This window comes from Danio rerio, chromosome 24 (genome assembly GCF_052040795.2).
Source record: "Danio rerio strain M-AB ecotype USA chromosome 24, GRCz13ab, whole genome shotgun sequence".
Lineage (NCBI taxonomy): Eukaryota > Metazoa > Chordata > Actinopteri > Cypriniformes > Danionidae > Danio > Danio rerio.
In genome coordinates, this window is record NC_141044.1 from 34,704,049 (window position 1) to 34,729,481 (window position 25,433).

Genomic DNA, 25,433 nt, shown 5'->3' on the forward strand with positions numbered 1-25,433 from the left:
AAGGTCTTACTAGGTATACTTGAAACATCCAGACAGGTGTGTTGAGGCAAGATGGAGCTAAACCCTGCAGGGACACCGGCCCTCCAGGACCAGGATTGGTGACCCCTGATCTAAACAGTCTCTGGGTCAGTGGGTGTAAAGATTTTGGACGTCTTCTTGGACACTATTAATGCTTCCAAACAATTTGCTGCAATGATAAATCCCCCATGTCTTAAGGTAGATCATTATGATGTGATTTCCCTTCTATGTGCGATTTGATTGGACGGGAATCACAGGACTGATTTTTCTAATCCCCATAGACATGAAGAAATAAAGTAGTGACTGCAGGTTGAAGGAAAGTAGTGGTGTGAAAGTACCAATTGTGCACTAAAAATAAAGTCAAGGGAAAGTAAAAGTACACATTTTAAAACAACTTTTAAAAATTACAATTCCTGAGAAAAACTACTCAATACCGTAATTTGAGTATTTGAAATTTGGATAACAAGTCATACATAATTATTATAGTCTTAAATGCAGTGGTTTTATTGGCTGTTGTGCTTGCTGACTTGATCAAACTGTGCATGCTGACACTATCAAATTTCACACATTTCATTTAAAAATATTTTTGGCTCATACATGCATCATTTTTGAATAACAGCTTAAGCTTCATGTCGTCTGCACTATTGTCTCCTAAACAACATGTATCTTAACTTCCCTCACCGTCCCTGAACATAATCTACTGCATAAAGCCAAACACACAATAACTGACATTTTCTCCTCTCTTTAAAGTCTCCAAAGGAGGAACTTGCCAAATGTGTCCTGGCAGAGGTTCCTGGTCAGGTCGTTACCTTCTTCAACATGATGAAGTATCCCCCTCCTAACTCAAACACTCCAGTGGATGCTTCAAATGGGGTGAAAAACTGACCGGCCCAATTCCTTGCTTCATACCGCATGCAACTGGACGACAAGTGTAGGCTTTCTTAAAGAGGTAGACCACTAGACGAATTAGGTTTGGTTTTAGAGCATTATATATTTATTTACATGATTTCATGTGCCAAATGACCATGGAACGATCTATTACGGATTTCGTTTGGACTTAAGAGCCACTAAAAGAAGACACGCTAGATCAGGGGGGTCCAAACTCGATCCTGGAGAACCGGTGTCCTGCATATTTTTGCTCCAACATCCTTCAACACACCGGCCTGGAAGTTTCTAGTAGACCTAGAAAGAGCTTGATTAGCTAGTTCAGGTGTGTTTAATTGGGGTTGGCACTAAAATATGCAGGACACCCGCCCTCCAGGACCGAGTTTGGACACCGCTGCCCTAGACAAAAGAATAGAAAGGAAATCATGTTAATGTTGCAGGTGAGATCTATTGAATAGTATGAAGGCATTTTAAAATTATGGTGAGTTTCATTCCTTTTTACAAAATTGTTTACAGTTAGCATGATTTAGAAACTGTCAGTATCATAACACGTTCCTGTAGACCATTTTTTATATCTATAAATATGATTTTTTTTTAAATCAGTGCCTCATAAAGCTATATTGACGTGTCACATTTATGCAATGATGTGCCTTATTGTTTAAGTAGCGTTTTCTGTATATAAACCTGTGCCTATATATGTTTGATTTAAATTTATGGAGAATCAATTTGCAGCTTTTTACATGCCAATTTTTTTATGTTTGACCACATATACCTGCGATCACTAAGAAATGGTGCTGCTCAGATGTCAATTTGTATGTATAAATCAAAGCCATAAGAGATACTGACGTCTGGTTGGTTAGTGTTCCTGAGTTGTGCCTGAATATGGTAATAGTAATCATAATACTCAATCAGTATTGAATGTTCAGAGGTGCACAAAGAAATTTAATTTGGTCACCATACCAGCCCATTTTACTGGTTATAGGCTAAGAGGAATATAATAGATGATCTCAACTACATTTAAATTGCAGCTATTTTTCTATTATTTTCATTAGACATCTTTGTGTTGGCATGGTTACATATTAATGTAATGTCTTTAACTCGTCATTGTTTTGCTGATGTACAGCCTGTAGCATGCCTTGTTCCCCATACAGTAAATAAATCACCAAAACAAAGCGTTGATTATTGAAGACTAATTGAGTAATGATGACAGAACGAGATGGTGTGTACTGAATGTTTATTTTTATGAAAAACATTGACATATTTACAGCATACAAAGGCCAGAAAACTCATTCATCAAGATGCTGCTAGAATATAATAGCTTAATGTAAATGGAAAACAAGGTAAAATGTGCAAATTGAAGTTTCTCTCAGTCAGTTTTATTCACATTTCTGTAGATCTGAGTCAGATAGATAGATAGATAGATGATGGATAGATAGATAAAAGAATGTCATTGATGGATGGTGTAATGGATGGATGGATGGATGAAATGAAAGGATGGAAAAATAAATGTTATTCATAGATGGAAGGATAAAAAAATATCATAATTACTGGGTATTATGGGTGAATAATGTAGTTGATGGGTAGACGGAGGATGAAATGGATCGGATGGATGGATGGAAGATGTCATGTATGGTATATAAAATGAAGTGAAGGACTGATGGATGATATGGATGGATGAAAGCATAGACAGACAGACAGAGAGATAGATAGACAGATAGATAGACAGATAGATAGATAGACAGATAGACAGATAGATAGACAGACAGACAGACAGACAGACAGACAGACAGACAGACAGATAGATAGATAGATAGATAGATAGATAGATAGATAGATAGATAGATAGATAGATAGATAGATAGATAGATAGATAGATAGATAGATAGATAGATAGATGGATGGATTGATGGATTGATGTATGGATATATAGATAGAGCAATTGATGGATTATGTAATGGTGGATGGATGGACTGGCAGATGAATGGACTGATAGATCTCTTTAATTCTTTTTTTCCGCTGCTTGAGCCTGCAGGATAGAGAAAGGGCATTACTTCAGATCTCTTCATTGCTGTTTTAATTTGTTCAAAGTTTCCACAGTCCAAACCTGCAGCCAATCCACAGGCAGACCCATCCTGCTTTACCATTAAACCCCTGAACAGATCAACACACACCTTCAGCTTGTCCAGCAAACCTCCTTTCCCGAATCCTCCAAAAGCACGCAACATTTTGGGAGTGGGAGGTTTGGGTCCAAACAAAGCCAATCCCTTCTTCTTCTCTCCTTCATCCTTTGTAGGAGCAGCTTTGCCTTTGGCCTTCATCAGTTTCCTGAGGAGCATCAATCAGCCATTATTGTAGACTCAGCACAATAAAATAAGTTCTTGAATGGTTCTAGTTGACCTCACCGTCCTTTCTTGGCCAGGACTTTTTGAGACTCTGGGTAATGGATCAGGATGTCATTGAGATCTTTCTTATCCAGCACGAAGAGGTTGGCAAATCCATGAGCAGCAACGTTTGCAGTTCTTCTGTTTCCGCCATCTTTTGCCGACTGTAAGAGACTGAAAAAAAAAGACAGTTCTGTTGTTGTAGTGCCATGCTTGTGGGCAATTTATCATTGACATTATTGTTAAATAGAAAAAAAAAAGATAGATGGATAGAACGATAGATGGATAAAATGATAGATGGATAGAAAGGTGGATGATGATGGATTTATTAAAAAAAGAGATAGATAGATAGATAGATAGATAGATAGATAGATAGATAGATAGATAGATAGATAGATAGATAGATAGATAGATAGATAGATAGATAGATTGATTGAACGATAGATTGAACGATAGATTGAACGATAGATTGAACGATAGATTGAACGATAGATGATGGATGGATTTATTAAGAAAAAGTATACATGGATGGATGGATGGTTTTATTGATAGTTGATAGATAGATAGATAGATAGATAGATAGATAGATAGATAGATAGATAGATAGATAGATAGATAGATAGATAGATAGATAGATAGATAGATAGATAGATAGATAGATAGATAGATGGATGGATGGATGAATTTACTTAGTAGATGGATGGATGGATGGATGGATGGATAAAATGGATGGATGGATGAATTTATTTAGTAGATGAATAGATGGATGTATGGATGAATTTATTAAGTAGATGGATAGATAGATAGATTGAACGATAGATTGAACGATAGATGATGGATGGATTTATTAAGAAAAAGTATACATGGATGGATGGATGGTTTTATTGGTAGTTGATAGATAGATAGATAGATAGATAGATAGATAGATAGATAGATAGATAGATAGATAGATAGATAGATAGATAGATAGATAGATAGATAGATAGATAGATAGATAGATGGATGGATGGATGGATGGATGGATGGATGGATAAAATGGATGGATGGATGAATTTATTAAGTAGATAGATAGATAGACAGACAGACAGACAGACAGACAGACAGACAGACAGTGGATGCTGGATGGACATATTAAGAAAAAAGATAGACAGATGATAGATGGAGAGAATGGTAGTTAATATGGATGGATATATTAAGATGGATGGATGATGGCTGGATTTATTCAGAAGAAAGAGACAGATGGATGGATTTATTAAGGAAATAAGCAGTTGTATAATTCACATGACTGTTCACAAATGTGAGATTCTCTGTCCAGTACCTGATCTCCCCGAACACACAGCCTGCTTTCAGAGTCACAAACACAATCTTGTTATCCGGTCCACCGATGACCTGCACTTCTCCAGCCTTGATGATGTACATTTCTCTCCCAATGTCTCCCTGTGTGAAGCCATGGAACAGTTGCTCATGGTAATTGTTTGAATCTTTGTTTTATCATGATTATTTCTGATGTTTCTAACCTTCTTGCACACAAAGTCTCCAGGTAGGTACACAATGGATTTCAGACGCAGTAACATGTCCACAAGCATCTGGTTGTCACAACCCTAGAAAAATAAAATAAAAGGGTTTAGAGTTTCAGATTTCACATATTTTTATTTCCTCAGACATCTCAGGCCATGTCTTGCATCTTGGAAAAATGACTTTAATTGACTCTAAGAATTTAGAGTTTAAGTTTTAGAATTGTGACTTTTTTTCTTTGAGATTTACAGTCTACATGTTAGAGCTCATAAAACACAAAAGAGGAACGGACAGCTGCACCCAAAAGTTTACATCTCAGAATTTAGATTGTACCCTCTACATTTTTCTTTATATCGTAACTGTCACTTTTTTCATTTGGATTTCTGGGTTTTAATATTGGAATTTAGATTTTTTTTTAGAGTTTACATTTTTACTTCACATTTCTGCTCTCTGAATTCTGATTTTACATCTTGATATTTTAAATTTACCTTATCTTAGAACTTTGAATTTTAACTTTTGGAATTCTGAGTACACATCTTGAAATGTAGAGTTTATACCTTTATATATCAAAATTGAGAATCAGGATGAGAATCAGCACCTTCAAGTCCGAGGCCATGGTGCTCCACCGGAAAAAGGTGGTTTGCCATCTCCAGGTTGGAGGAAAGTCCTTACCCCAGGTGGAGGAGTTCAAGTATCTCTGGGTTTTGTTCACGAGTGAGGGAAGGATGGAGTGTGAGATAGACAGGTGGATCAGTGAATCAGCAGCAGTGATGCGGCCGATGTACTCGTCCACTGTGGTAAAGAAGGAGCTGAGCCGAAAGGCAAAGCTCTCAATTTACCGGTCAATCTACTTTCTGCTTTGGTCAATACCGAAAGGACAAGATCTCCGATAGAAGCGGCTGAAATGAGTTTCCTTCGTAAGGTGGCAGGGTGCACCCTTATAGACAGGGTGAGGAGATCTGTCACCCGGGAGGAGCTCAGAGTAGAGCCGTTGCTCCTCCACATTGAGAAAAGTCAGCTGAGGTGGCTCGGGCATCTGTTTCGGATGCCTCCTGGACGCCTACCTAAGGAGGTGTTCCAGGCATGTCCCACCGGGAGGAGGCCTCGGGGAAGACCCAGGACATGCTAGAGGGACTATGGCCTGGGAACGCCTCGGGATCCCCCCAGGGAGGAGCTGGAAGAAGTATCTGGGGAGAGGTAAGTCTGGGGTTCTCTCCTAAAGCCTGGTTTATACTTCTGCGTCAGGTGACCGGCGTAACCCATGGCGCATGCAACGCGCGTAGCTGTGCATTTATACTTTTGCGCGCTGTCTCTGTTGGTCTGCATTAACACTTCTGAAACACTAGTTGGCAGTGAGGTGTAAATGTTCCTCTGTGGCGAGTTTCTTCGCTGCTGTTTTGCTTTTCCTGAACACTTCCGGGATGTACAAGTGTCCCAAACTCGCTCATTTTGAGGCAGGAACCGGCGGGCGTGCAACAACTTTAACTATGAGGTAAACACAAAACAAAACTTTCCATCCGGAGCTCCTTCACGGGACTCCACACTTGTAAACAATCGCTCCATCAGGCTTGCACCATTCATGCGGCTCTCGGTCCCCCCCAGACTCGTCAGCGTTACCAAGACGACCAATCACAGAGCTTGCGCTACGTGTCGTTGCGATGTGTAGTTACATTTTTTGAGAGGTGCACGTCAGCGACGCCGACGGCCACGGCGAATGGCTATGCATCAGCACCGAAGCATACGCCGGCGTTTGACGCAGAAGTATAAATCAGCCTTAAGACTGCTGACCCCGCGACCTGACCCCAGATAAGCAGATGAAAATGATGATAAAGATGATATCTAAATTGAGTTATCTTGTTTTTGAGCTGTCAGAATTTCAATATAATATGCCACAACTATTTTTTTTTTCTGCATCAGAAATAAGCTTCCACTGTAGAGATCTTCAACATTAGCTGAACACATTTATATGAGTTTAATAAGGGACTAAGCCGAAAGACTGTCATACCTTGAAAAGGTCAATCTTCTGGAAAGTAGCGAGGTTGATATCCACAGCGATTGCTGTTCTCATCACCAGCGGCATCTTGTCTAATAACTCCGATTCATCTGTGGGGCATTTAAGATTTTTGCAGATGATCCAGATAATTTGCTATCTACATACAGTAAGTTTCTGTATAAGCTACTATCATTACCCAATTAGTCACTTGAGTCTTTCTACTTTACACTAATCTCTTACCCAGCATGCCCTGGGAGTCCCAGGTGTAGTTATACCAGGTGCGAACTCTGCTCTGGACCAGTTTGGGAATGGTGTAGGTGTTCATATACGCCACGCAAGAATCCATAGATGCTCTGAAGTACGTTTGACCTGCCGTAGCTGCTCCAATGACGTCTCGCATCTGAATGCACACGGATTCAGAGCATGGTAAGCAACTTTCAGCGATGTGAAGTTATGTGCCATATTTTCTGTTTACCTGTCCAATCAGGCTGGAGAAGACAAAGACTCCAGTAAAGAAGTTGACGAGCTGGAAGACGATCTCGAAGAGCGTATGGGGCTCCGGCAGACCTCCGATAGTGATCAGGGTACGAGTGGCGAAGTAATAACAGCGCAGATATCTTAAGAGAAGTAATATTATCAAATTAGTACAATGTTTATTTATAGAAATGCAATAGCATATAATTTTGAATTAAATAGTGTATTACATTTTATTTAATTTTCAATAGCTCTACTGAAAATGATAACAATGCAAAAAATATTTACTTTTAATCATTTGGAAGAATTTACCATTCATTTTTACCACTTTCAAATTAGAACAATTAAAGCAATTAAAGTAAAAAAAGATGTCTAATGCAGTGCACAATTTAGATACATATAAAAAAACATACCTATCTAATATCCTATCCGTAATACTGTGTGTATGTGTATTGTGTGTCTGTGTGTGTATCCATCATACATAAAGCAGGGAAAATAAGTATTGAACATGTCACCATTTTTCTCAGAAAACATATTTCTAAAGGTGCCGTTGACTTGAAATTTTCCCCGGATGTTGGTAACGTTCAAAGAAATTAATTAATGCAAAGAAAACAAATCTGATTAGTTTACAAATTGAGTTATGCGTAATAAAATGAAATCACACAGGGATAAGTATAGAACACATGAAGAAAGGAAGGTGTAGACAGTAAAAGCTCAGACAGCAGCTGAAATCTCTCAGTAGTTCTTCAGCAACCCTCTGCCCTTCCTCATTGTAAATAAATATTAGCTTCTTCAGTCCAACATCTACATTAACAAGATGATAAAGATGAAACCAGAGTGGACATTTCAGCAAGACGATGATCCAAATCACAACCAAGAAAACTCTCAAATGCTTTCAGAGAAAGAAAATAAAGCTGTAGAATGGCCTAACCAATCACCTGAATCCAATATAAAATACAAAATAAAGATCAGATTTGATAGACGAGACCCACAGAACCATCAAGATGTTTACACTCTATTCTCCATATAAGACGCGTCTTCAAGCTGCCATCACCAAAAATGTCTTTATATAAAGAATTAAACAAATTTCTGTAATTCAGCACTCACTCTTTGTGTCATTCATAGTTATTACATAACTCATTTTTTATTTGTTTGTTTTGTTGTATTTTTTTAGTTTGTGTTTGGGTTTTTACCTAAATCTGGTTCAATTTCATGTCGACAGCTTCTTTAGGAATGTTATTCTAAATTAAAAAAATAAAATAAAATAATAATAATAATTTGTTCAATACTTACTTTCCCTGCTGTATGTACAGTTGAAGTCAGAATTATTTGCCCCCCTGTTTATTTTTCCCCAATTTCTGCTTAAAGGTGATACTATTTTTTTCAACACATTTCTAGACATAATAGTTTTAATAACTCATTTCTAATAACTGATTTATTTTATCTTTGTCATGATGACAGTACATAATATTTTACTAGATATTTTTCAAGACACTTCTATACAGTTTAAAGTGACATTTAAAGGCTTAACTATTAACTATTAGTTAATTAGGTTAACTAGGCAGGTTAGGGTAATTAGGCAACTTATTGTATAATGATTTGTTCTGTAAACTATCAGAAAAAACAGCTTAAAGGGGCTAATAATTTTGACCTTAAACTATTTTTTAAAAATTAAAAACTGCTTTTATTCTAGCCGAAATAAAACAAATAAGACTTTCTTCAGAAGAGAAAAATATTATCAGACATACTGTGAAAATTTGCTTGCTTTGTTTAACATCTTTTGGGAAATATTTTAAAAAAGAAAAAAAAATCAAAGACGGGCTAATAATTCTGACTTCAACTGTAAAAAAATTAAATTATTTCTGAATTAATGAGTATTAAATAAGTGAATCCATACGCATTTCCTAGTCCATCATATGTCCACCTACTGCTGCCCAGACCCTCATATTCTGATGCCACATAATAGAGGCAGGAGTTGATATGAAGACAGTAGAGCAGATATCCAGTAGTGCGGCCAACTCTGCCAAATAAAAAGACCAAGATTAATATTAAAGATATGGATTTAATCACCCCAAACCCCTGCCATTTGCCTAGCACACTCTTATTCACAAGTAATATCTCAAAATTCCTAGCTGGTTAAGTTAAGATGTGATGCTACAATGATAAACAGACTTAATAATAATAATAATGCCCAGCTGGTGGCTTATATATATATATATAAACTACACATATGCAAACATACCTCCAGATATACGCCTTAGCCATGATGCTTTCCAGACGATCACTGAACTCAAAAAATGATTGATACTAAATAGAAGAGTGAAGATGTGTTATACAATTGCACAGTGCATCAAAAAACAGTTAATGGGAACTATTAGTTGTTTTAGTACTATTAGCTAAAGTTGAAGTGTATTCAGATAAAGCCAAAAACAAAATATAAAAAAGAAAACTAAAATAAATGTTAGTACTGAAATTATTATAATTATATACCAAGTCTACATATTTAATATATAAATCAACACTTAATTACATAATAATAAATTTAATAAAATACATACTAATATATTTTATAAATACAAATTATAAATGTTTATGTAACACTTATAATACACACTCAGACACACACACACACACACATATATCTGAAATTGGTAACAGTATACACACACACACAAACATATATTACAATAACAGTTTTGGCTGCAGAACTAACCCGCATAAATCGGTTTAGCCTAAAGAATGAGGTAAATCCAAACTGGAAACACAGCAAGTCAAACGGTATGATGCTTATCAGGTCTGTCTGTTGAGAGAAAATATGATCAACATTAATCAAACATTAAATCACAAAAATATATGCACTTTATGCAAGGCTTAGTTACACAATACATGAAAATCAAGGACATAAGGAAGAATAAATGTACTAAAAATGTTTATATTTATATATATATATATATATATATATATATATATATATATATATATATATATATATATATATATATATATATAATGTTGTAAAATATAATAATATTTTCATAATATATTCTGTCAAATGAAATAAAAATACTATTTAATATACACATACACATAAAATTATATTTAAGATATTTATAGAAAATTAGATTTATTTTATAAACTATGCAGATATTAATTTATAAACAATACATATTTATTCAATACAATTTTCACACACCTGGAATCTGGCAGATTCTCTGTAGTTCTGTTTTGTCTGTACTCTGTCTTTCTGAAGAAATAAATGTGCAGGGTTTCTTTTTAGTAAAACCTTAAAAAAAGTATGAGTCTCTATTCTAAATATGTACTGCCATATACATTTCTGGAGAGTGCCAAATATGTCCTAGGAGCTACATTTTTTTAGCAGTATTTGTTTTAGCGAATCCACTAGATGTCGATGTGTAAGCTTTTTCAGATCTCAGATTTCTCTCGCGATTGCCATTCGCGCCTGCCAGAGGCTACTGTTGACTGACTGACTGGCTGACTGAACCACCCTCCTCCCTCCCCAAACCTAACCAATAGTGTTTTCAAAAGCACCGATTGACCAGCGCCCACCCACTTCCATAAACCCAACTGACAGTTTTTAAAAGCAAAAAAAAAAGCCCTCATGTGATTTTTACCACATTTTCAGATTTTACCACATTCTCACTGTCATTTACTTCTTTTTTTTTTTTTTGGCTTGTTTGTGTTTTACCTGCTTTGTGGAATTGTTCTTCGCTGAACTCGAACCCCATCATCATGGTGAACTTCTCGCTCTGTCTCAAGTCCGCCAATGTACTTAGCGAGCTAACTAGATAAATTGGTACCAATGGGAAAGTTGTTCATACGAAGATAAGCGGTCAGCTGGTAAGCATGAAAAGGAACAGCGTAGTGTTCATTTTAAAGACGAAATGCAGCCATACAGACTTCTGCCTACATAATTCACCAACTCCAGAAATGTATATAGGGCTACATTTTCAGACATTTTTCATGAGCCTGTGTTGAAAAAAGCACTCACTATAATGTCTCCTGCTTTCACAAACTGAAGCCGCGGCTGAAACATAGTGATGTCGATGACGTTCACCAGGTCTGCCAGGAAATCGAATAGGATCCAGAAGGGAATGGTGGCAGGAGTGTGGTAGGGAAAACACAAGCGTGCCGTGGCCAACCAAACATTATAGTTAAACGCCACTGTGACGACGCTCAGCCATTTAATATACCTCCGATCTGTTAAAAGACCAAACATATACACCAGTCAGTATGAGCAAATTGTTTCATTGGCATTTTTTCTGTGATTTTTTTCCTAATGTCCTACCTGTAAAAGGGTCAATAGTTGCACCCAAATACGAGTCCATTTTGTCTTCGAATGGTTTGAGAAGGGTGTCTATACATGTGCATTTGATTTTAGGGAACATGGCCTCAGCTGCCTCTTTATCAGCTGCCTCTTTCTCTGCTTTCAGTTTTTCCTCTTTCTCCTTCTTTTCTTTCTCCTCCTTTTCCTTCTTCGCTGCAGCTCTCTTGGCGTCATCCTCTTTTTTCTTCTGCTCAGCCTCTTCTCGTTTTATTCTTTCCTCTTCTTGTTTTCTGATCCAGTCTTCCTTTCGGTAAACTGGTGCTGTGTATTAAGGAAATCTGAGTCAGGTTTATTTTTATAACGCTTAAGAAACTCCTAAAATATAAAGCAGATTGATTTATAAACCGAATCTTCAGAATCAGAGATGCGCACTTCATTAAACGCTTATGAAAATCAACCATGGTATTAAACGTTATTTGTTTATGTTTTATAATTAGTGAAATGATTTACATTTCATTTGTATAAGCACAGTTTTGATTTTGATTCATAAGCTTGCTATTCATTTCTGATTTTGAGCCCAAAAGAAGCGTATATAAGGATTCTGCATTCACACTACGAGTGACTAGCATCGGCAAATCGACAAGCGACCTTGCATTTCAACGTAGAGCGAGCAACTTCCAGCGACCTCCGTTTACACGAGCGACAGCGACCGTTGGCACAAAGGTGGGCATGTCGAGTGACGCGACAATGTTGAGAATCCTTCAGCTTTATACAAATGAAGAGTGACTCTTTGCTTTAGACATTATCAAGGTCGGAACAGGGGTGTAACGTGATGGTGCGTAACTTGTAGTACGTTAGAGGCTTAACTTGAAGCTATAGAGAACCATGATTTAAAACTATGTTGTTGGCAAGATGTGTATATCAGTTATTAATGTCTACACCTACTCCACACCTAGACCCAACCTTCACAGTTATTAACGTCTGCACCCTACCTACCACAACTCTAAACGCAACCATCATCGTTATTTTTGTCTACACCTAACAAAAAACCTAAGCCTAAACCCAACCATCATAGTGATTAATGTCTAAACCTACACCGATCCTTAACCCAACCATCATAATAATTAATGTCTACACCTAACCCAAACCTAAACCAAACCATCATCTTTATTAATGTCTACACCTAACCCAAACCTAAACCAAACCATCATCTTAATTAATGTCTACACCTACACCAACCCTTAACCCAACCATCATATTAATTAATGTCTACACCTAACCCAACCCTTAACCCAACCATCATATTAATTAATGTCTACACTTAACCCAAACCTAAACCCAACCATCATATTAATTAATGTCTACACCAACCCAAACCGAAACCCAACCATCATAGTGATTAATGTCTACACCAACCCAAACCGAAACCCAACCATCATAGTGATTAATGTCTAGACCTACACCAACCCTTAACCCAACCATTATAGTGATTAATGTCTCCATCTACACCAACCCTTAACCCAACCATCACAGTTATTAACATCTACACCTTCCCTAACCCTAACCCCAAATCATTTTGTAACGTACAGCTGCAAGTTGCGGAGACTTTCAAAGTTGACACACTCACCATTGTACTGTTATTTGCAACCACAGGAAGTGATGCTGAGTAGGCAAACTGTTATGACAAAACGAATAAAGAAATCAACAAGATGCATGGCTAAGTGAATGAATATAATAATATATCAAATTAATTGGTTGTGGATAAATTTGGAGAAATCTCACTAAAGCATGTGGTGAAAATTTTCTCTGGTAAATATTTCTGTCATTTTGCCAACAACATCTTGTTCATCTCGCATGGCTCAATAGGATATCGATAACTACAGGTTACCCCTCTCTAACTTACAAATTACGCCCCTTTATGTTTTGCCCCCGTCTTTCAGTCTGAAGACAGACTTGCCAACAGTCGCTGTCGTTCATGTAGACGGGGGTCTCCAGAAGTCGCTCACTTTGCGTTAAAAAGGGTTGAAATGAACGATCGCTCGTAGTGGTGAATGCAGCTTGAAATCAAGACAGGGCCCAGAATAAGCACTGAGGTACTCCAATAATCTAAAAACAGAAAAAGATGAAGAAATAAACAATCACTCACTGACGGGTGGTGTGCGCTCTGGGGACGAGGCGTATGGGTCGACGATTTTATCTTTATAAAGCTCTGTCCTCTCCCGCATTTTCTTGACGATGTCCCGCAGTTGGTCGTCAGTGTATCTGTAGTAGACGACTGGTGGAGTTGGAGGTGAAGGGGGTCCATCTTCACTACATGAAAAAAGAGATGGCAAATATAAGGTTAATGATTATGTAATCAATAGCAGTCATTTTATTAGACTTTGTAGTATTGGTAATGGTGGCTGTGGTAATAGCTTATGTTGATTACATTTTCCTGATATATGCTGTTTCCTGTTCTAAACCTGAAGAGAAAAAGCTCTTTTTTTAAATAAAAAAGCTATCTGTAATTTTAGATGTGTTTATACAGCATGTCTCGTATTTTTCCAGAAAATCACGAATGTCAGTGATCATTAAAGGGTAAATTCAGGTGAATTGGGACACTTTTTGCTATTGAGATGACCAAAGAGGAGTGTCCTAATTGAACTGCATTCATCCTATGTTTTTCATTTATCAAAATAATGGGATTATGTCATGTCAGTCATAAAAATGCTCAAAAAAGTTTAAGCATGTAATTGAGTATGCCAAAGTTAATGTATTTGGCTTAGATCTGTTTTGCCAAACATGCTAAAAACATGCTAATTCATTTTAACCATGTAAAAAACATTCTAATTAATGCTAGCACATTGTTAAAACACACTACCAACATGCTACCAACATAGTAGAAACATTGTAAGTCACTTAGCCATGTTAGTAACTTACCATGCTGATAACATCCAAAATGCAAAATTTGCTAGCAACATGCTAATTCATGTGATTTGTGTACAAAAAACATCCCTGTTAATTCTAACCAACTACCAACATGTTAATCCATAATAGAAACATTGTAGATCACTTAGCAGTGCTAGTAACTAACCATGTTAGAATTTAAAAAAACATGCTGGTATAGCATCCAAAATGCAAAATTTACTAGCAATATGGTAATTCATGTTAACTATGTAAAAAAAAACATGCAAATTAATGCTAAAAAAAGTTGTAAAACACACTACCAACATGTTAATTCATAGTAGAAACATTGCAATTAGCTTAGACAGGTTGTTAACTAACCATGTTAGAATTTGAAGAACATGCTGATAACATTTAAAATGGTAAATTTGCTAGCAACATGCTAATCCATGTTAACCATGTAAAAACATGCTAATAATTGCTAGCACCGTTTTAAAACACACTACTAACCTGTTAATTAATAGTATGAACATTATAAGTCACGTATCCAAGTTAGTAATTTACCATGTTAAATTTGAAGAACATGCTGGTAACATTCAAAATGGTCCATTTGCTAGCAACATGCTAACTCATGTTAGTGTAAAAAAACATGCTAATTATTGCTAGCACAGTGTTAACACTCTACCATCATGTTAATTTATAGTAGAAATATTGTAAGTTGATTAGCCATGTTAGTAACTAACCATGAATTTGAAGAACATCCAGGATGATACATTTGCTAACAACCTGCTAATCCATGCTGGCCACATGTTAAAACAAGATCGAAACAGCAGGTAATGTGATAAAAAAGAAACACTACTAACATGCTAGCTTGATTTTATTTATAAATAGGTTAAATAATTTGCAGTGATATTATTAAAGTTGTGAGGTTATATAACACTACTTACAGTATGCCCTGGTTTAAACAGAGAATGTGTTAATCTTATAGAGGGAAGCCAAATCTTGCACACAACAACAAATCTTATCTGCATTCCAGAGCTCACAGCCTAAGTCTTTATCTAATTTCTGAGAAAGTTCAGCTGCTGAACTAACGCCACACTTCGTTTATGCTCAAGACTACATAGTATAAACCTGTACCTGTATTTATATTCTTTTTATTTAAAGCAACTCCTTTGCATTTGTGTCAAATAATTGCTTTAATTCATTGAATTAGTCCTCTTTCCCAGTAGGGACTTTCATTTTGCACACCATAATACTGTAAACCCAGCCTGATCTCACGAGAAAGCGTAAGTATTTTACATTTTGCCAGTTTAGTGGCTAATTTGTACAAATTCGTACGAGTTCAGTCGTACGAAATTGTACGATTTTAAAAAGGAGGCGTGGCACCTAACCCCACCCCTAATAAACCCAACCGTCATTGGAGGATGAGCAAGTCGTACTAAATTGTTTGAATTAGGTCGTACGAATTCATACGAATTAGCCACAAAATCAAAAAGTTACGAGTTGCCGTGAGATTGTGTTGGTAAACCTCAAGTTCTAATTGTTCCTGGAAAGCTGATCCTGTGTTGTTTGTTGCAGTTAGCTAAAATTAGCACATATATAGAGCTAAATTTAGTCTTACACTAGTATCATCATTACATCGTCAGAATTGTTACTGTAAAATGATGACTGCTTAGTTATGGTTTGCTGAAATCAATACAGGCTCTGATATGTACTGAAAACAGAAAAAAACAGAAACTCCTGTTTACACGTGAGCACGTTCCCATGATCTTCTTAAGTCACAAATGCTGCAGATCTCCTAATCTCCTTTCAGCAGTATTTAGGGTCACGCTGAACATCACTGAGTCAAAGATGGACATAAACAAAGAAAAACCTGCTGTGTAAATACAGGATAAAGATCTCTTCCTCAGATATCAAAGCCGCATTTTACAACATCTATCTATCTATTTATCTATCTATCTATCTATCTATCTATCTTCGAAACTCTATCTATCTATCTATCTATCTATCTATCTATCTATCTATCTATCTATCTATCTATCTATCTATCTATCTATCTATCTATCATCAATAAAAACGATCCATCCATCCATGTATACTTTTTCTAACGTTTTCTTATTTATTTATAGTTGCTAAAATACAGAGAATATGTTCAAATATAACACAGACTATAAATGTAATACATGTTAAAGAGTAAGTTTCCTTTTATTATTGCACTGCGTTCTGGAATACTTTATTCTGATTAGTCAATCATGAAATTCCAAGGTGTGTTATTTCCAGATAACCACCAGAAGTAAAAGCACAGAGTCAACTGGGTACTTCGTACTATTTTGACCATTGGTGAGTATATTTTTACATATACATTTATACAGTGGTCCCTCGCCATAAAGTGGTTCCCATTTCGTGGTCCTGCAGTTTTGCAGATTTTTTTTTTGTGCAATTTTACATGCTTTTTTTTTTTTCAGCGCATTGTGTTCTGCGTCCTGATTAGCACATTGTGTTTTGCGTTTTGATTGGCTGTAGACCATTGTCAATCAATCTCTTCCATGCCGTGGAATGCGTTCAGCTTGCCAAATTGACATAAATCTTCAATCAGCAGTGTGTGACTCTGAAGTGCTGTGGTGTATGTTTGCAAGTTTTCTCCCCAACAAACCCCATAATGTCGACGAAACATTGTGCACTATTAAAGGCACCAGTGGTAGCACCCAAAAGAGAGATTATCTAGGGACCGCTGAACACTCAAAAAATGACTTTTGCTCCTTGTTTAAACTACTTATTCATGAGTTGAAACAATGCAACTCTTATGTTTTTTTTTTTGGCAACTTAATTAGTTTTATGTTCAATCCACCTAAATTTGTAAAAACGATTAAGTTAACCTAATCGATTTGTGTTGGGATGATATGAAGGAATTGTGTGAAACCCAGCAATTTTTGAAAGTGTGTGCTTGTCTTTCTTTCGCGCCACTGTTCTTAATAGTTCTGCGCCATCTTGTGATAAATAAGTTATTGCTTTGAATTCAGCTTTTTTCTATCTGCAAGCTTTATGAATGAGTTAGTAAAATATTACAGCTCAATGTAATCATGTCTAAATCATCTACAAGTCAGTATATTTTGGTTAATTGTTTATTTTGTGGCAAGTTTGTGTAATAAGCGGAATAATGTACATGACAGTTGTTTGGCCTTGCTTAATTAGTCAATTCGTAATAAAGTGCGCATGAACCAGAAGTTTCTGAGACTTTTATTTAAAAAAAAAAAAGTATGCAAGAAGTACCCTTATGACTTACTACTTCCAGCAAGATTCTGAATTTGATGCACGCTACGCTATTTCATGGTGCACTACGAGAGAATGGTAGTAAAGTGACACAACCCGATGATGGTAGGTCACGTGATCATGACAAAATGGCGGATGTAGAACATCTAGTTCTATTCATATTGCTCACATTCATACATAGAAAGTACTTTTCGAACGGCCAAGTAGTATATTTAAATTCAAATGCAGTTACTACTGAGTAGTAGGCAATTTCGGATGCAGCCATACTCCCTACTGAAACAGAATATTAACTAGTGCTTAAGAATATTGTTGCTGAAGCGTCAAACAGTAGGGCCGCCCTTCAAACACAAAAGCAAATGGTCAGACTTTTATTGAAGATTACCAAAACAAACATTTTTCCCCCAGTGGATTAACTTGCACACATTAATTGTTCACCTAAAAAATAACAATGTCCGCTAACAAAATAAATATTGTAAAATTGGATTTCACACAGAGTCTTTAAACATTACTTTCGTTTTAAATGCTGCTACTCTCTACCTGTACTGCTACTAATAAATAAGAAGAAGTAATACTATTTGTGTCTTGAGCCGTGGGAACAAAGTGAGGCCGGTGCTTGAGTGATAATCAGAAGCACCTGTATCACGCACCATACTCGAGTCCTGCGAAGGAGCTCTGGATGATAAAAGAAGGAGAGGCAACAGTGGAAGAGAGGACCAGGCCTGGACACTTTGTTTTATTTTTGCTTTCAATTTGGCGGCAGACACTGTGAAAAGCTGCCATCTGTTTGTTTAATTTTTACATTATTAAAATCATTCATAGGTTCATAGGTTCTCTGCCTCCTTCCAGATGGCCAGGTGGGCAGTAACTTTATTACACTATTATTAAACATAGAGGGTATTTACAGGTTAAACTCTTACCCAGCAGTTTCTGCTCCAGGATTAGCTGGATCTGCTGGTTTAGGAGGGTCTGGAGCTGGTGCAGATGCTGGAGCTGGTGCAGATGCTGGGGCAGGAGCTGGTGCAGACGCTGGGGCAGGAGCTGGTGCAGACGCTGGAGCAGGAGCTGGTGCAGACGCTGGGGCAGGAGCTGGTGCAGATCCTGGAGCAGGAGCTGGGGCAGGAGCTGGTGCAGATCCTGGAGCAGGAGCTGGTGCAGACGCTGGAGCAGTTTCTTAAAAATAGGTCAGAATTGCATGTTTTTGAGATATTTTATGTTCCTACTCCTGCCTTAGTCACCTAACTGGCCGCTAGCTCTCTGCAACTCTCACATGGTCGGCCACTGAAGCTAAGCAGAGCTGGGCCAGGTCAGTACCTGGATGGGAGATGACATGGGAAAGCTAGGTTGCTGCCGGAAATGGTGTTAGTGAGGCGGTGTTCGGTGGTGTTCAGTCTGTGTGGGTCCTAACGCCCCAGTATAGTGAAGGGGACTCTACTGCTTTCAGATGAGACATTAAACCTAGATCCCAACTCTCTGGGGTCATGAAAAATCCCAGGATGTCCTTCGAAAAAGAGTAAGGGTTTAACCCCGGCATCCTGGTCAAATCTGCCCACTGGCCTCTGTCCATCATGGCCTCCTAACCCTCCCCATTTCATAATTGGCTTCATCACTCTGTCTCCTCTCCACCAATCAGCTGGTGTGTTATGCGGTCTGGCGCAATATGGCTGCCGTCGCGTCATCCAGGTGGATGCTACAGAATGGTGGTGGATGAAGAGATTCCACCCAATGTGTAAAGTGCTTTGAGAGTCTAGAAAAGCGCTATATAAATGTAAGCAATTATTATAATTATCAGAAAAATAATATATGTGATTATTAGCAACTAATGTGCAGGGTTTTTGCTGATCCTAATAGCATCGGGTTAAATGTTATTCATGACATGCTCTTTAATATTAATAAAGTGCCTCAGCAAAATTTAAATGTTACAATAAATTCCCCTAATAGAGCATCTTGAAGACTCACCAGTGGGCTTTTGCTCTTCTTTTTTCTCTTCTTTCTTTTCTTCATCTTTTTTTGGCTCTGGCTTTTCCTCCTGCTAAAACAGTGTTAACTCCTGCTGTCTTGACAAAGAGCATATCTTTAATTTGTGGGCATTTCTGCAGATCTTCAACAGCCTAGTGCTGACAGATAGTTTATTAGAGCAGCGTTCCCAACCACGTTCCTGGAGGACCAGCAGCTTTGTATGTTTCGGATGTCTCTTTTGTCTGTCACAGCCATTACAGGTCATTCAGTCTCTGGTTAAGGAGTTTGGTTCAGTTTGGTTAAGGAGACGTGAAAAATGTGCAGAGCTGGTGGTCCTCCAGGAATGTGGTTGAGAAACACTGTATTAGAGTATATTAAAAATGAACGATAACTGTAAGTCAATGTCTATAAGCATCTTTTTTTCCCCCCAAGACTTCAGATTGAAATTTACACAAGTTTCCTTTTTATTGCACATACTGTATTGAGATTTCTTGAATGAGAAATAAGCAAAAGCAGAAAGTGTAGACTGTAAAAATGCGGGGATTAAAGTTAAATTAATTAAGTAAATATTTGTTACAAATTTAAGTAGATTGAACATAAAATTTGTCCCACAAAACATAAGAATTGTGTTGTTTCAATTACTTCAAAAAGTAGTTTGAACAGGAAAAAAAAAAAAAAAAAAAAAAAAAAATATATATATATATATATATATATATATATATATAAAAAACTAAATATAGAGCTAATTAAAACCAAGTGGTTTTTGAGTGTTTAATAATAAATCAACATAGAAATTAATTAAGATGACATTTAGCATGTTAGCTAAATGAATGCGATTCACCTCATCATCTCTAAGTGTCAACTTAATAAATATTAAATGTATGGCATTTGAGTTATTAGTGTCAGTCATGTTTTAATGCTTCAAATACTGTTCAGTTGACTCTCAGACTAGTTCATTAATTTGATCCCAACAAAACTGTGTAAAAAAAATAAACAAAATCCCTAATTTTATAGCATTAAGTAAAAAACAACATCGTTTTAACCATAAAATGTTTGTTTTTAGTAAGTAATCATCAGCTATTTAAATACTAATGGCTAATTTAGATTAGATTTGTCTATCCACATTAAAAACAAATACTGTAGAAACAATTTCCACTCGGAAAATGCTAGCAAATTTCACAAATAATAGAAAAAAAATAATAGCAGACTGAATTAGATATGATATTTTGAAATATACCCCAATAATCTTTGCTTTTCTTTAAGTGATCAAACCTAATCAAACTTATGCTATACCTGCTGTATTCATTTATTATATATATTTTTTTCACAGTACTTAATCAGTATGATCCCAACAAATGTATCAAATAAAAAAAAACTTGGACTGTTCTCATTTAACAGTAATATTATACCACAAATAATAACAAATAATAAACATTTTATTAGTTACTAACATTTGAATTACAGGGAGGTTTGGGGGGGACTGACCCCCAATTAATGCTCAATTCCCTTGAAGGACGTGAAAACAACACGTATGGGGGGCCAGTCCTCTAAATAGTAAGAAATAGTTTGCATTGATCTGCATCTTAAATACTAATATTACTAATTAAATAATAGATATACACATGAACACGCCAACAGTATAATGGATTATACCATTGTAAATGTATAATCGTGTCTATTAATCTAAGCTGATAGACATGGTGTTCACATTTTTTCTGTTTCTACATAGGCTAAATGTAAAGTTTGTACCCACAGTAAATATTTTGCATTGATAAATTAATTAATCATTTAATTTGATTCACTGAAGCATGTATTACACCTAATAACATTACCGAAAAAGTTGGCCCTCTGATGTGTATAATTTGCACCCTGGTTACTAACATTACACCTTTAAATCCACATTGCTTATTCATATTGCAGAATTTTACGTACTGAAAATTTGCACAGTGGGTTTCAAAAATAGTTACACAATGCGATGTAACCGCTCTATTAAACATTTTTATATATATATATATATATATATATATATATATATATATATATATATATAAAATCTTTTATTTCAATGCAATAAATCAAGCTGAGAAATATTGAGAAATGAAATGTATGTCAACTGTGTTAAATCCAGCTGGTCGTACCTTTACCGGAGGTGTTGTTGTTGTTGAAGCTGGTGGTCCAGGGCTCTGTGCGACCGCTACTGCAGCTCTGGGCCAAAAAATCGTTTTTAAGGTGCTGAACATGGCGATCCCATCCAGATTAATCCTTTGACTCTCCTTATCCTGTTGCTGCCGATGTGTGAACTCCAAGCTGCTTCAATTAATTCTCGAAGCTCGATTAATTCCCTCGCAGGAACAGCCCATTTCCCTTGTTTATTGACCAATCAGAAGCCTTCTCGCACAGTCAACCAATCGTGGTCCTGTTCTAAATTTGCACAGTTGAAGGTGTGTAATGTGATGTTTCCTTATATTTATATTACTTCTATTTATTTTATTGTCTACTATTTGATTGGCTCACAGTCAAAATGTACTTTAATACTAATCATTTGTAGGCTATTCTGGAGATATTCTTGCTCTGTTTGTATAGTGTATATTTGGCTCTGGGTCCACATTTAGAAAGAGCTCTCAGCTAATTAAAACTCTTGATGTTCCTGCCAGACTAAAGAGATTAAGGGAGATCTCACGACAGACTGACTTGACTACAAGTGCTCGGCTAACAGATAATGCTATTTCAATGTGATAATATTTATACAATGTTACATTTTTTTTTCTTCAGGGTAAATTAAATTAGCTTGTTTTAACGTTATATTTATTAAACTGACTTAAAACAAGCTTGGATGACTTAAAAAATTAAGTTAAACTAATTAAAAACGAATCAAAGTAGACTAATTAAAGTAAGTTAAACTAACATAATAAACCTGCACTGAAAAAAAGGATTTCTTCAAAATTGTTGCAAACAATTTATATCTGTTGAATTTAAACAAACAAATTAAATTTAGCAACGTTCAACGTTAATTAACGTTGAACGTTAATTGTAAATTGTTTACAACGTAAATTGTTTACAACCACATAACTTAAAAAAAATAACTCTTTGGATGAACTCAATTTGATTGAGTGCAGGATTTCCATCCAATAAATTTGTTTAGCACCAACCAAAAATAAAAAAATAAAAAACTATTTAACAATTAAATGCAGTTGAGTTGGTCTAACGTGATTTTATCAAATGAAAGTTTAAATACATCTGTATTTTTATTCAACTTGAACTCAAAGGTCTGATAATGTCATCTATGTCTATTATATGTCATACATTTCAAAGTCTCTTAGTTTTATTTGAAGTTATCCTAAATGAACTTAAAGAGCCATTTTAAGCCTATTTCATGAGTCACATATACAGTGGATTGAGACTGATCTGAGAACTAATTTAAGGAAAGTTATTGCTCACTGAGCAAAGCCATGAACTGCATTTTTGCTAATAAGCTCCCAACACCCAAAGCATGGCTGCTTCTGCAAGGTGGTAATCTCGAAACTCAAAGCATTATATGAAAATCTCATAAATCTTCAAACTAATATGAAGATTAAACTCTAACAAGTCTATTCATAAAAGTTCTATTAACTTTAAACACCAGAGACTACTTTTATTGTCAACATTTCTCCCACATTCAATCCCACATAAAGCATGCTGGGAACTACAAACCCCCTAAACAGTTAGTTGGATCAACACAATTGCTTCATGTTGAATTGCTTCAACACAAAACGCCTAAGTAAACTTAATGGTTTACTTATTTAAGTGAACATAAAGCAAATAAATTGGCCAAAGAAATGACAAGAATTGTGTTGTTTCAGCTCATTTTAAATAGATAGTTTTAACAACCAGCAGTAATCTTCTTTTTGAGTGAACATTGTCATCGGTGTTCGGTTTAATGAGTTACAAAGCAACTAGATATTGTAATTACTCTTTAGCTTTAAAAACATTTAGCACTTAGCACTTTAGTTCATTTCATTACAGTTACTTATATGTACTTGGCATAAATAAATAAAAGAAGTTCTATATAAGTCAGTGAAGCAGAGTAATATAGTTTTATTTTTCATCTAAAGAACATTCTTCCTTTATTAAGGTCTCAAATAAAAATAATTTGAGAAATTAGTGCTTGAGACTTTTTAAGACCTATTTATGGCCATTATGAAGAAAATGTCAGACTTATATAGGGCTAAACGCTAAGAATTTTCTCTAAAGGCATAGTTGGGTCAATGGAAAAGATTTGAAGAGTTCAAATGCAAAAACCTGTAAATGCCATCTGAAGTTTTCTTTTAAAATGAGCATTTTAACCAGCCTGATCTCAAGAAGAAAAGTAAGTGTTTTATGTTTTGTCAGTTTAGTGGCTAATTCGTATGAATTCGTACAAGTTCAGGTGTACGAAAATGTACGATTTTAAAAAGGAGACGTGGCACCCAACCTCACCTCTAACCCCAACCGTCATTGGGTGATGAGCAAATCGTACTAAATTGTACGAATTAGTTCGTACGAATTCATAAGAATTAGTCACTAAATAAAAAAAAAATATTAATAGCATGTGAGATTGCTTTGATTATATCAGGCTTGTGTGTGTAGGTTCAGTAATTTCACCTTTTAGACAAAAAAATAAGTGTTTTCATACTGTTTACAGTGAAATAACTCAACATAACTAAAGTTGGCTGAGAAAAATGTTCATTTTTGACTGAAATTGCAGACGGCACTTTATTGTAACTTGCCTCATCCAAACAATTTTAATTTAGTTATATCTTAACCACATTTTTTAAATGTCAAAACAAGCTGAATCTAGTTATATATTATAACGTTTACAACATTTATAATATTTACAAAATTATAATAAACTAAATTTATGCAAATAAATGTTATTGTAAGAAAGATAATTACACCATTTGGTAAATAGAGTTAAATATTTATCATTTATTAAAAGTTTTATTTAGATGGGATTATTGGCGATTGGTCGGCATGATTTAGTCTCTTTATATAGAGGAAAGCTAAAACCCGTTTAAAATTAAGACCTACAAAAAATTTCAGTAAATTTAAGACCCTTTGTTTTTGAAATGTAAGACATTTTAAGACCCGCTGACACCCTGAATAATTCAGAGAAGCAGTTTTATTGTAAATTCTAATATTTTTGTGTTATTAGGAAATTTTCTATATTTTTTACAAAAAGTTTTATTTATTTAGTTGACATGAACTATTAATTATTCATTAAGTAGTAATTAATTGCTTTTTTAAAGTAATTTACACAACACGTATTGTCATGACCTATTGATCATGTAATTTTGCTAACACTACAATAAGATTACATTAATTAATGTTACCTATTGTATTTATAAATAATGAAAAATTACTTTATTACAGCATTTTAAAAATCTTTATTTATGTTAGTTAAATGAAGTTGTTCATTTTTAGTTGACCTTAACAAGCATTTGTGATCTTAATAAGGCATTGAAAACACAAACTCGACATGCTTCAGAAATAATGCGCAACGATGAAATAACAAAGCAAGTACTTTATTTGATTATTAGTACAAAATAGATCTATTTGGAAGAATGTTAACAAATAACAATCATGTAATTCCTTTATCACTGTTTTTAATCTGACTGATTGGCAAGTACTGCTGTTGGCAGGGAAACTCATTTCCAAAATGTGTACAAATACATTTATTATTAGCAGTCAAAAAAGCAGAAATATATAGAGAAATGATCTACTGTGCTACTACTGATTTGAAGCGGCGTTCTAGAAA

At 35.6% G+C, this 25,433-nt stretch overlaps 3 protein-coding genes and 1 long non-coding RNA gene across 13 annotated transcripts in view; 2 read left to right on the forward strand and 2 right to left on the reverse strand.

Moving 5' to 3' along the window:
• cpne3 (copine III) overlaps positions 1-2,075 on the forward strand; it is a 31,446-nt gene extending 29,371 nt beyond the window's left edge. For 2 of the 3 annotated variants that reach the window (XM_087308258.1, XM_087308257.1), the window contains one exon: positions 769-2,075. Coding sequence is in view for 1 of the 3 variants with exons in the window: in XM_087308257.1 (XP_087164383.1) it covers positions 769-903 (135 nt within the window). In the remaining 2 variants the exon portion in view is untranslated. Of the gene's footprint in view, positions 1-70 lie in introns of all 3 variants that reach the window. The other variant, XR_015524335.1, reaches the window with a different exon arrangement.
• Positions 1-25,433, forward strand: part of LOC147838080 (uncharacterized) — a 982,747-nt gene that overhangs the window by 316,493 nt on the left and 640,821 nt on the right. The window lies entirely within an intron of this gene.
• On the reverse strand, positions 2,121-23,536 carry cngb3.1 (cyclic nucleotide gated channel subunit beta 3, tandem duplicate 1). Of its 4 annotated transcripts, none has more exons than XM_087309826.1 (18): positions 21,799-23,536; positions 19,661-19,733; positions 18,622-18,874; positions 13,698-13,861; positions 11,573-11,872; positions 11,276-11,484; positions 10,460-10,510; positions 9,980-10,066; positions 9,509-9,573; positions 9,164-9,286; positions 7,268-7,409; positions 7,033-7,192; positions 6,805-6,902; positions 4,802-4,885; positions 4,603-4,721; positions 3,306-3,458; positions 3,075-3,228; positions 2,121-2,929 (listed from the first exon to the last, which is right to left on the reverse strand). In XM_087309826.1, exons 1-18 carry the CDS (start codon positions 21,898-21,900, stop codon positions 2,903-2,905), a joined length of 2,364 nt encoding a protein of 787 aa, XP_087165952.1. In that variant the 5' UTR covers positions 21,901-23,536; the 3' UTR covers positions 2,121-2,902. The 4 variants fall into 4 exon arrangements, with proteins under 4 accessions (XP_087165952.1, XP_087165953.1, XP_087165955.1 ...); XM_087309827.1 differs by having other exon boundaries at positions 19,661-19,730; positions 21,799-22,804; XM_087309829.1 differs by having other exon boundaries at positions 18,622-18,998; positions 19,625-19,733; positions 21,799-21,964.
• The window catches only part of cngb3.2 (cyclic nucleotide gated channel subunit beta 3, tandem duplicate 2), a 29,362-nt gene continuing 29,113 nt past the window's right edge, over positions 25,185-25,433 (reverse strand). For all 5 annotated transcript variants that reach the window (XR_015525177.1, XM_087309822.1, XM_087309823.1 and 2 more), the window contains one exon: positions 25,185-25,426. Coding sequence is in view for 4 of the 5 variants with exons in the window: in XM_087309822.1 (XP_087165948.1) it covers positions 25,406-25,426 (21 nt within the window). In the remaining variant the exon portion in view is untranslated. The remainder of the gene's footprint in view (positions 25,427-25,433) is intronic.

Coding starts and splice junctions, on each gene's coding strand:
- cngb3.1 (XM_087309826.1), bottom strand. CDS start 21,900: ATGTTCAGCACCTTAAAAACGATTTTTTGGCCCAGAGCTGCAGTAGCG. Junction 13,862..18,621: donor CCTGGAGCAGAAACTGCTGG/GTAAGAGTTTAA, acceptor TTTTTCATGTAG/TGAAGATGGACCCCCTTCAC. Junction 2,930..3,074: donor GTTTGCTGGACAAGCTGAAG/GTGTGTGTTGAT, acceptor TCTATCCTGCAG/GCTCAAGCAGCGGAAAAAAA.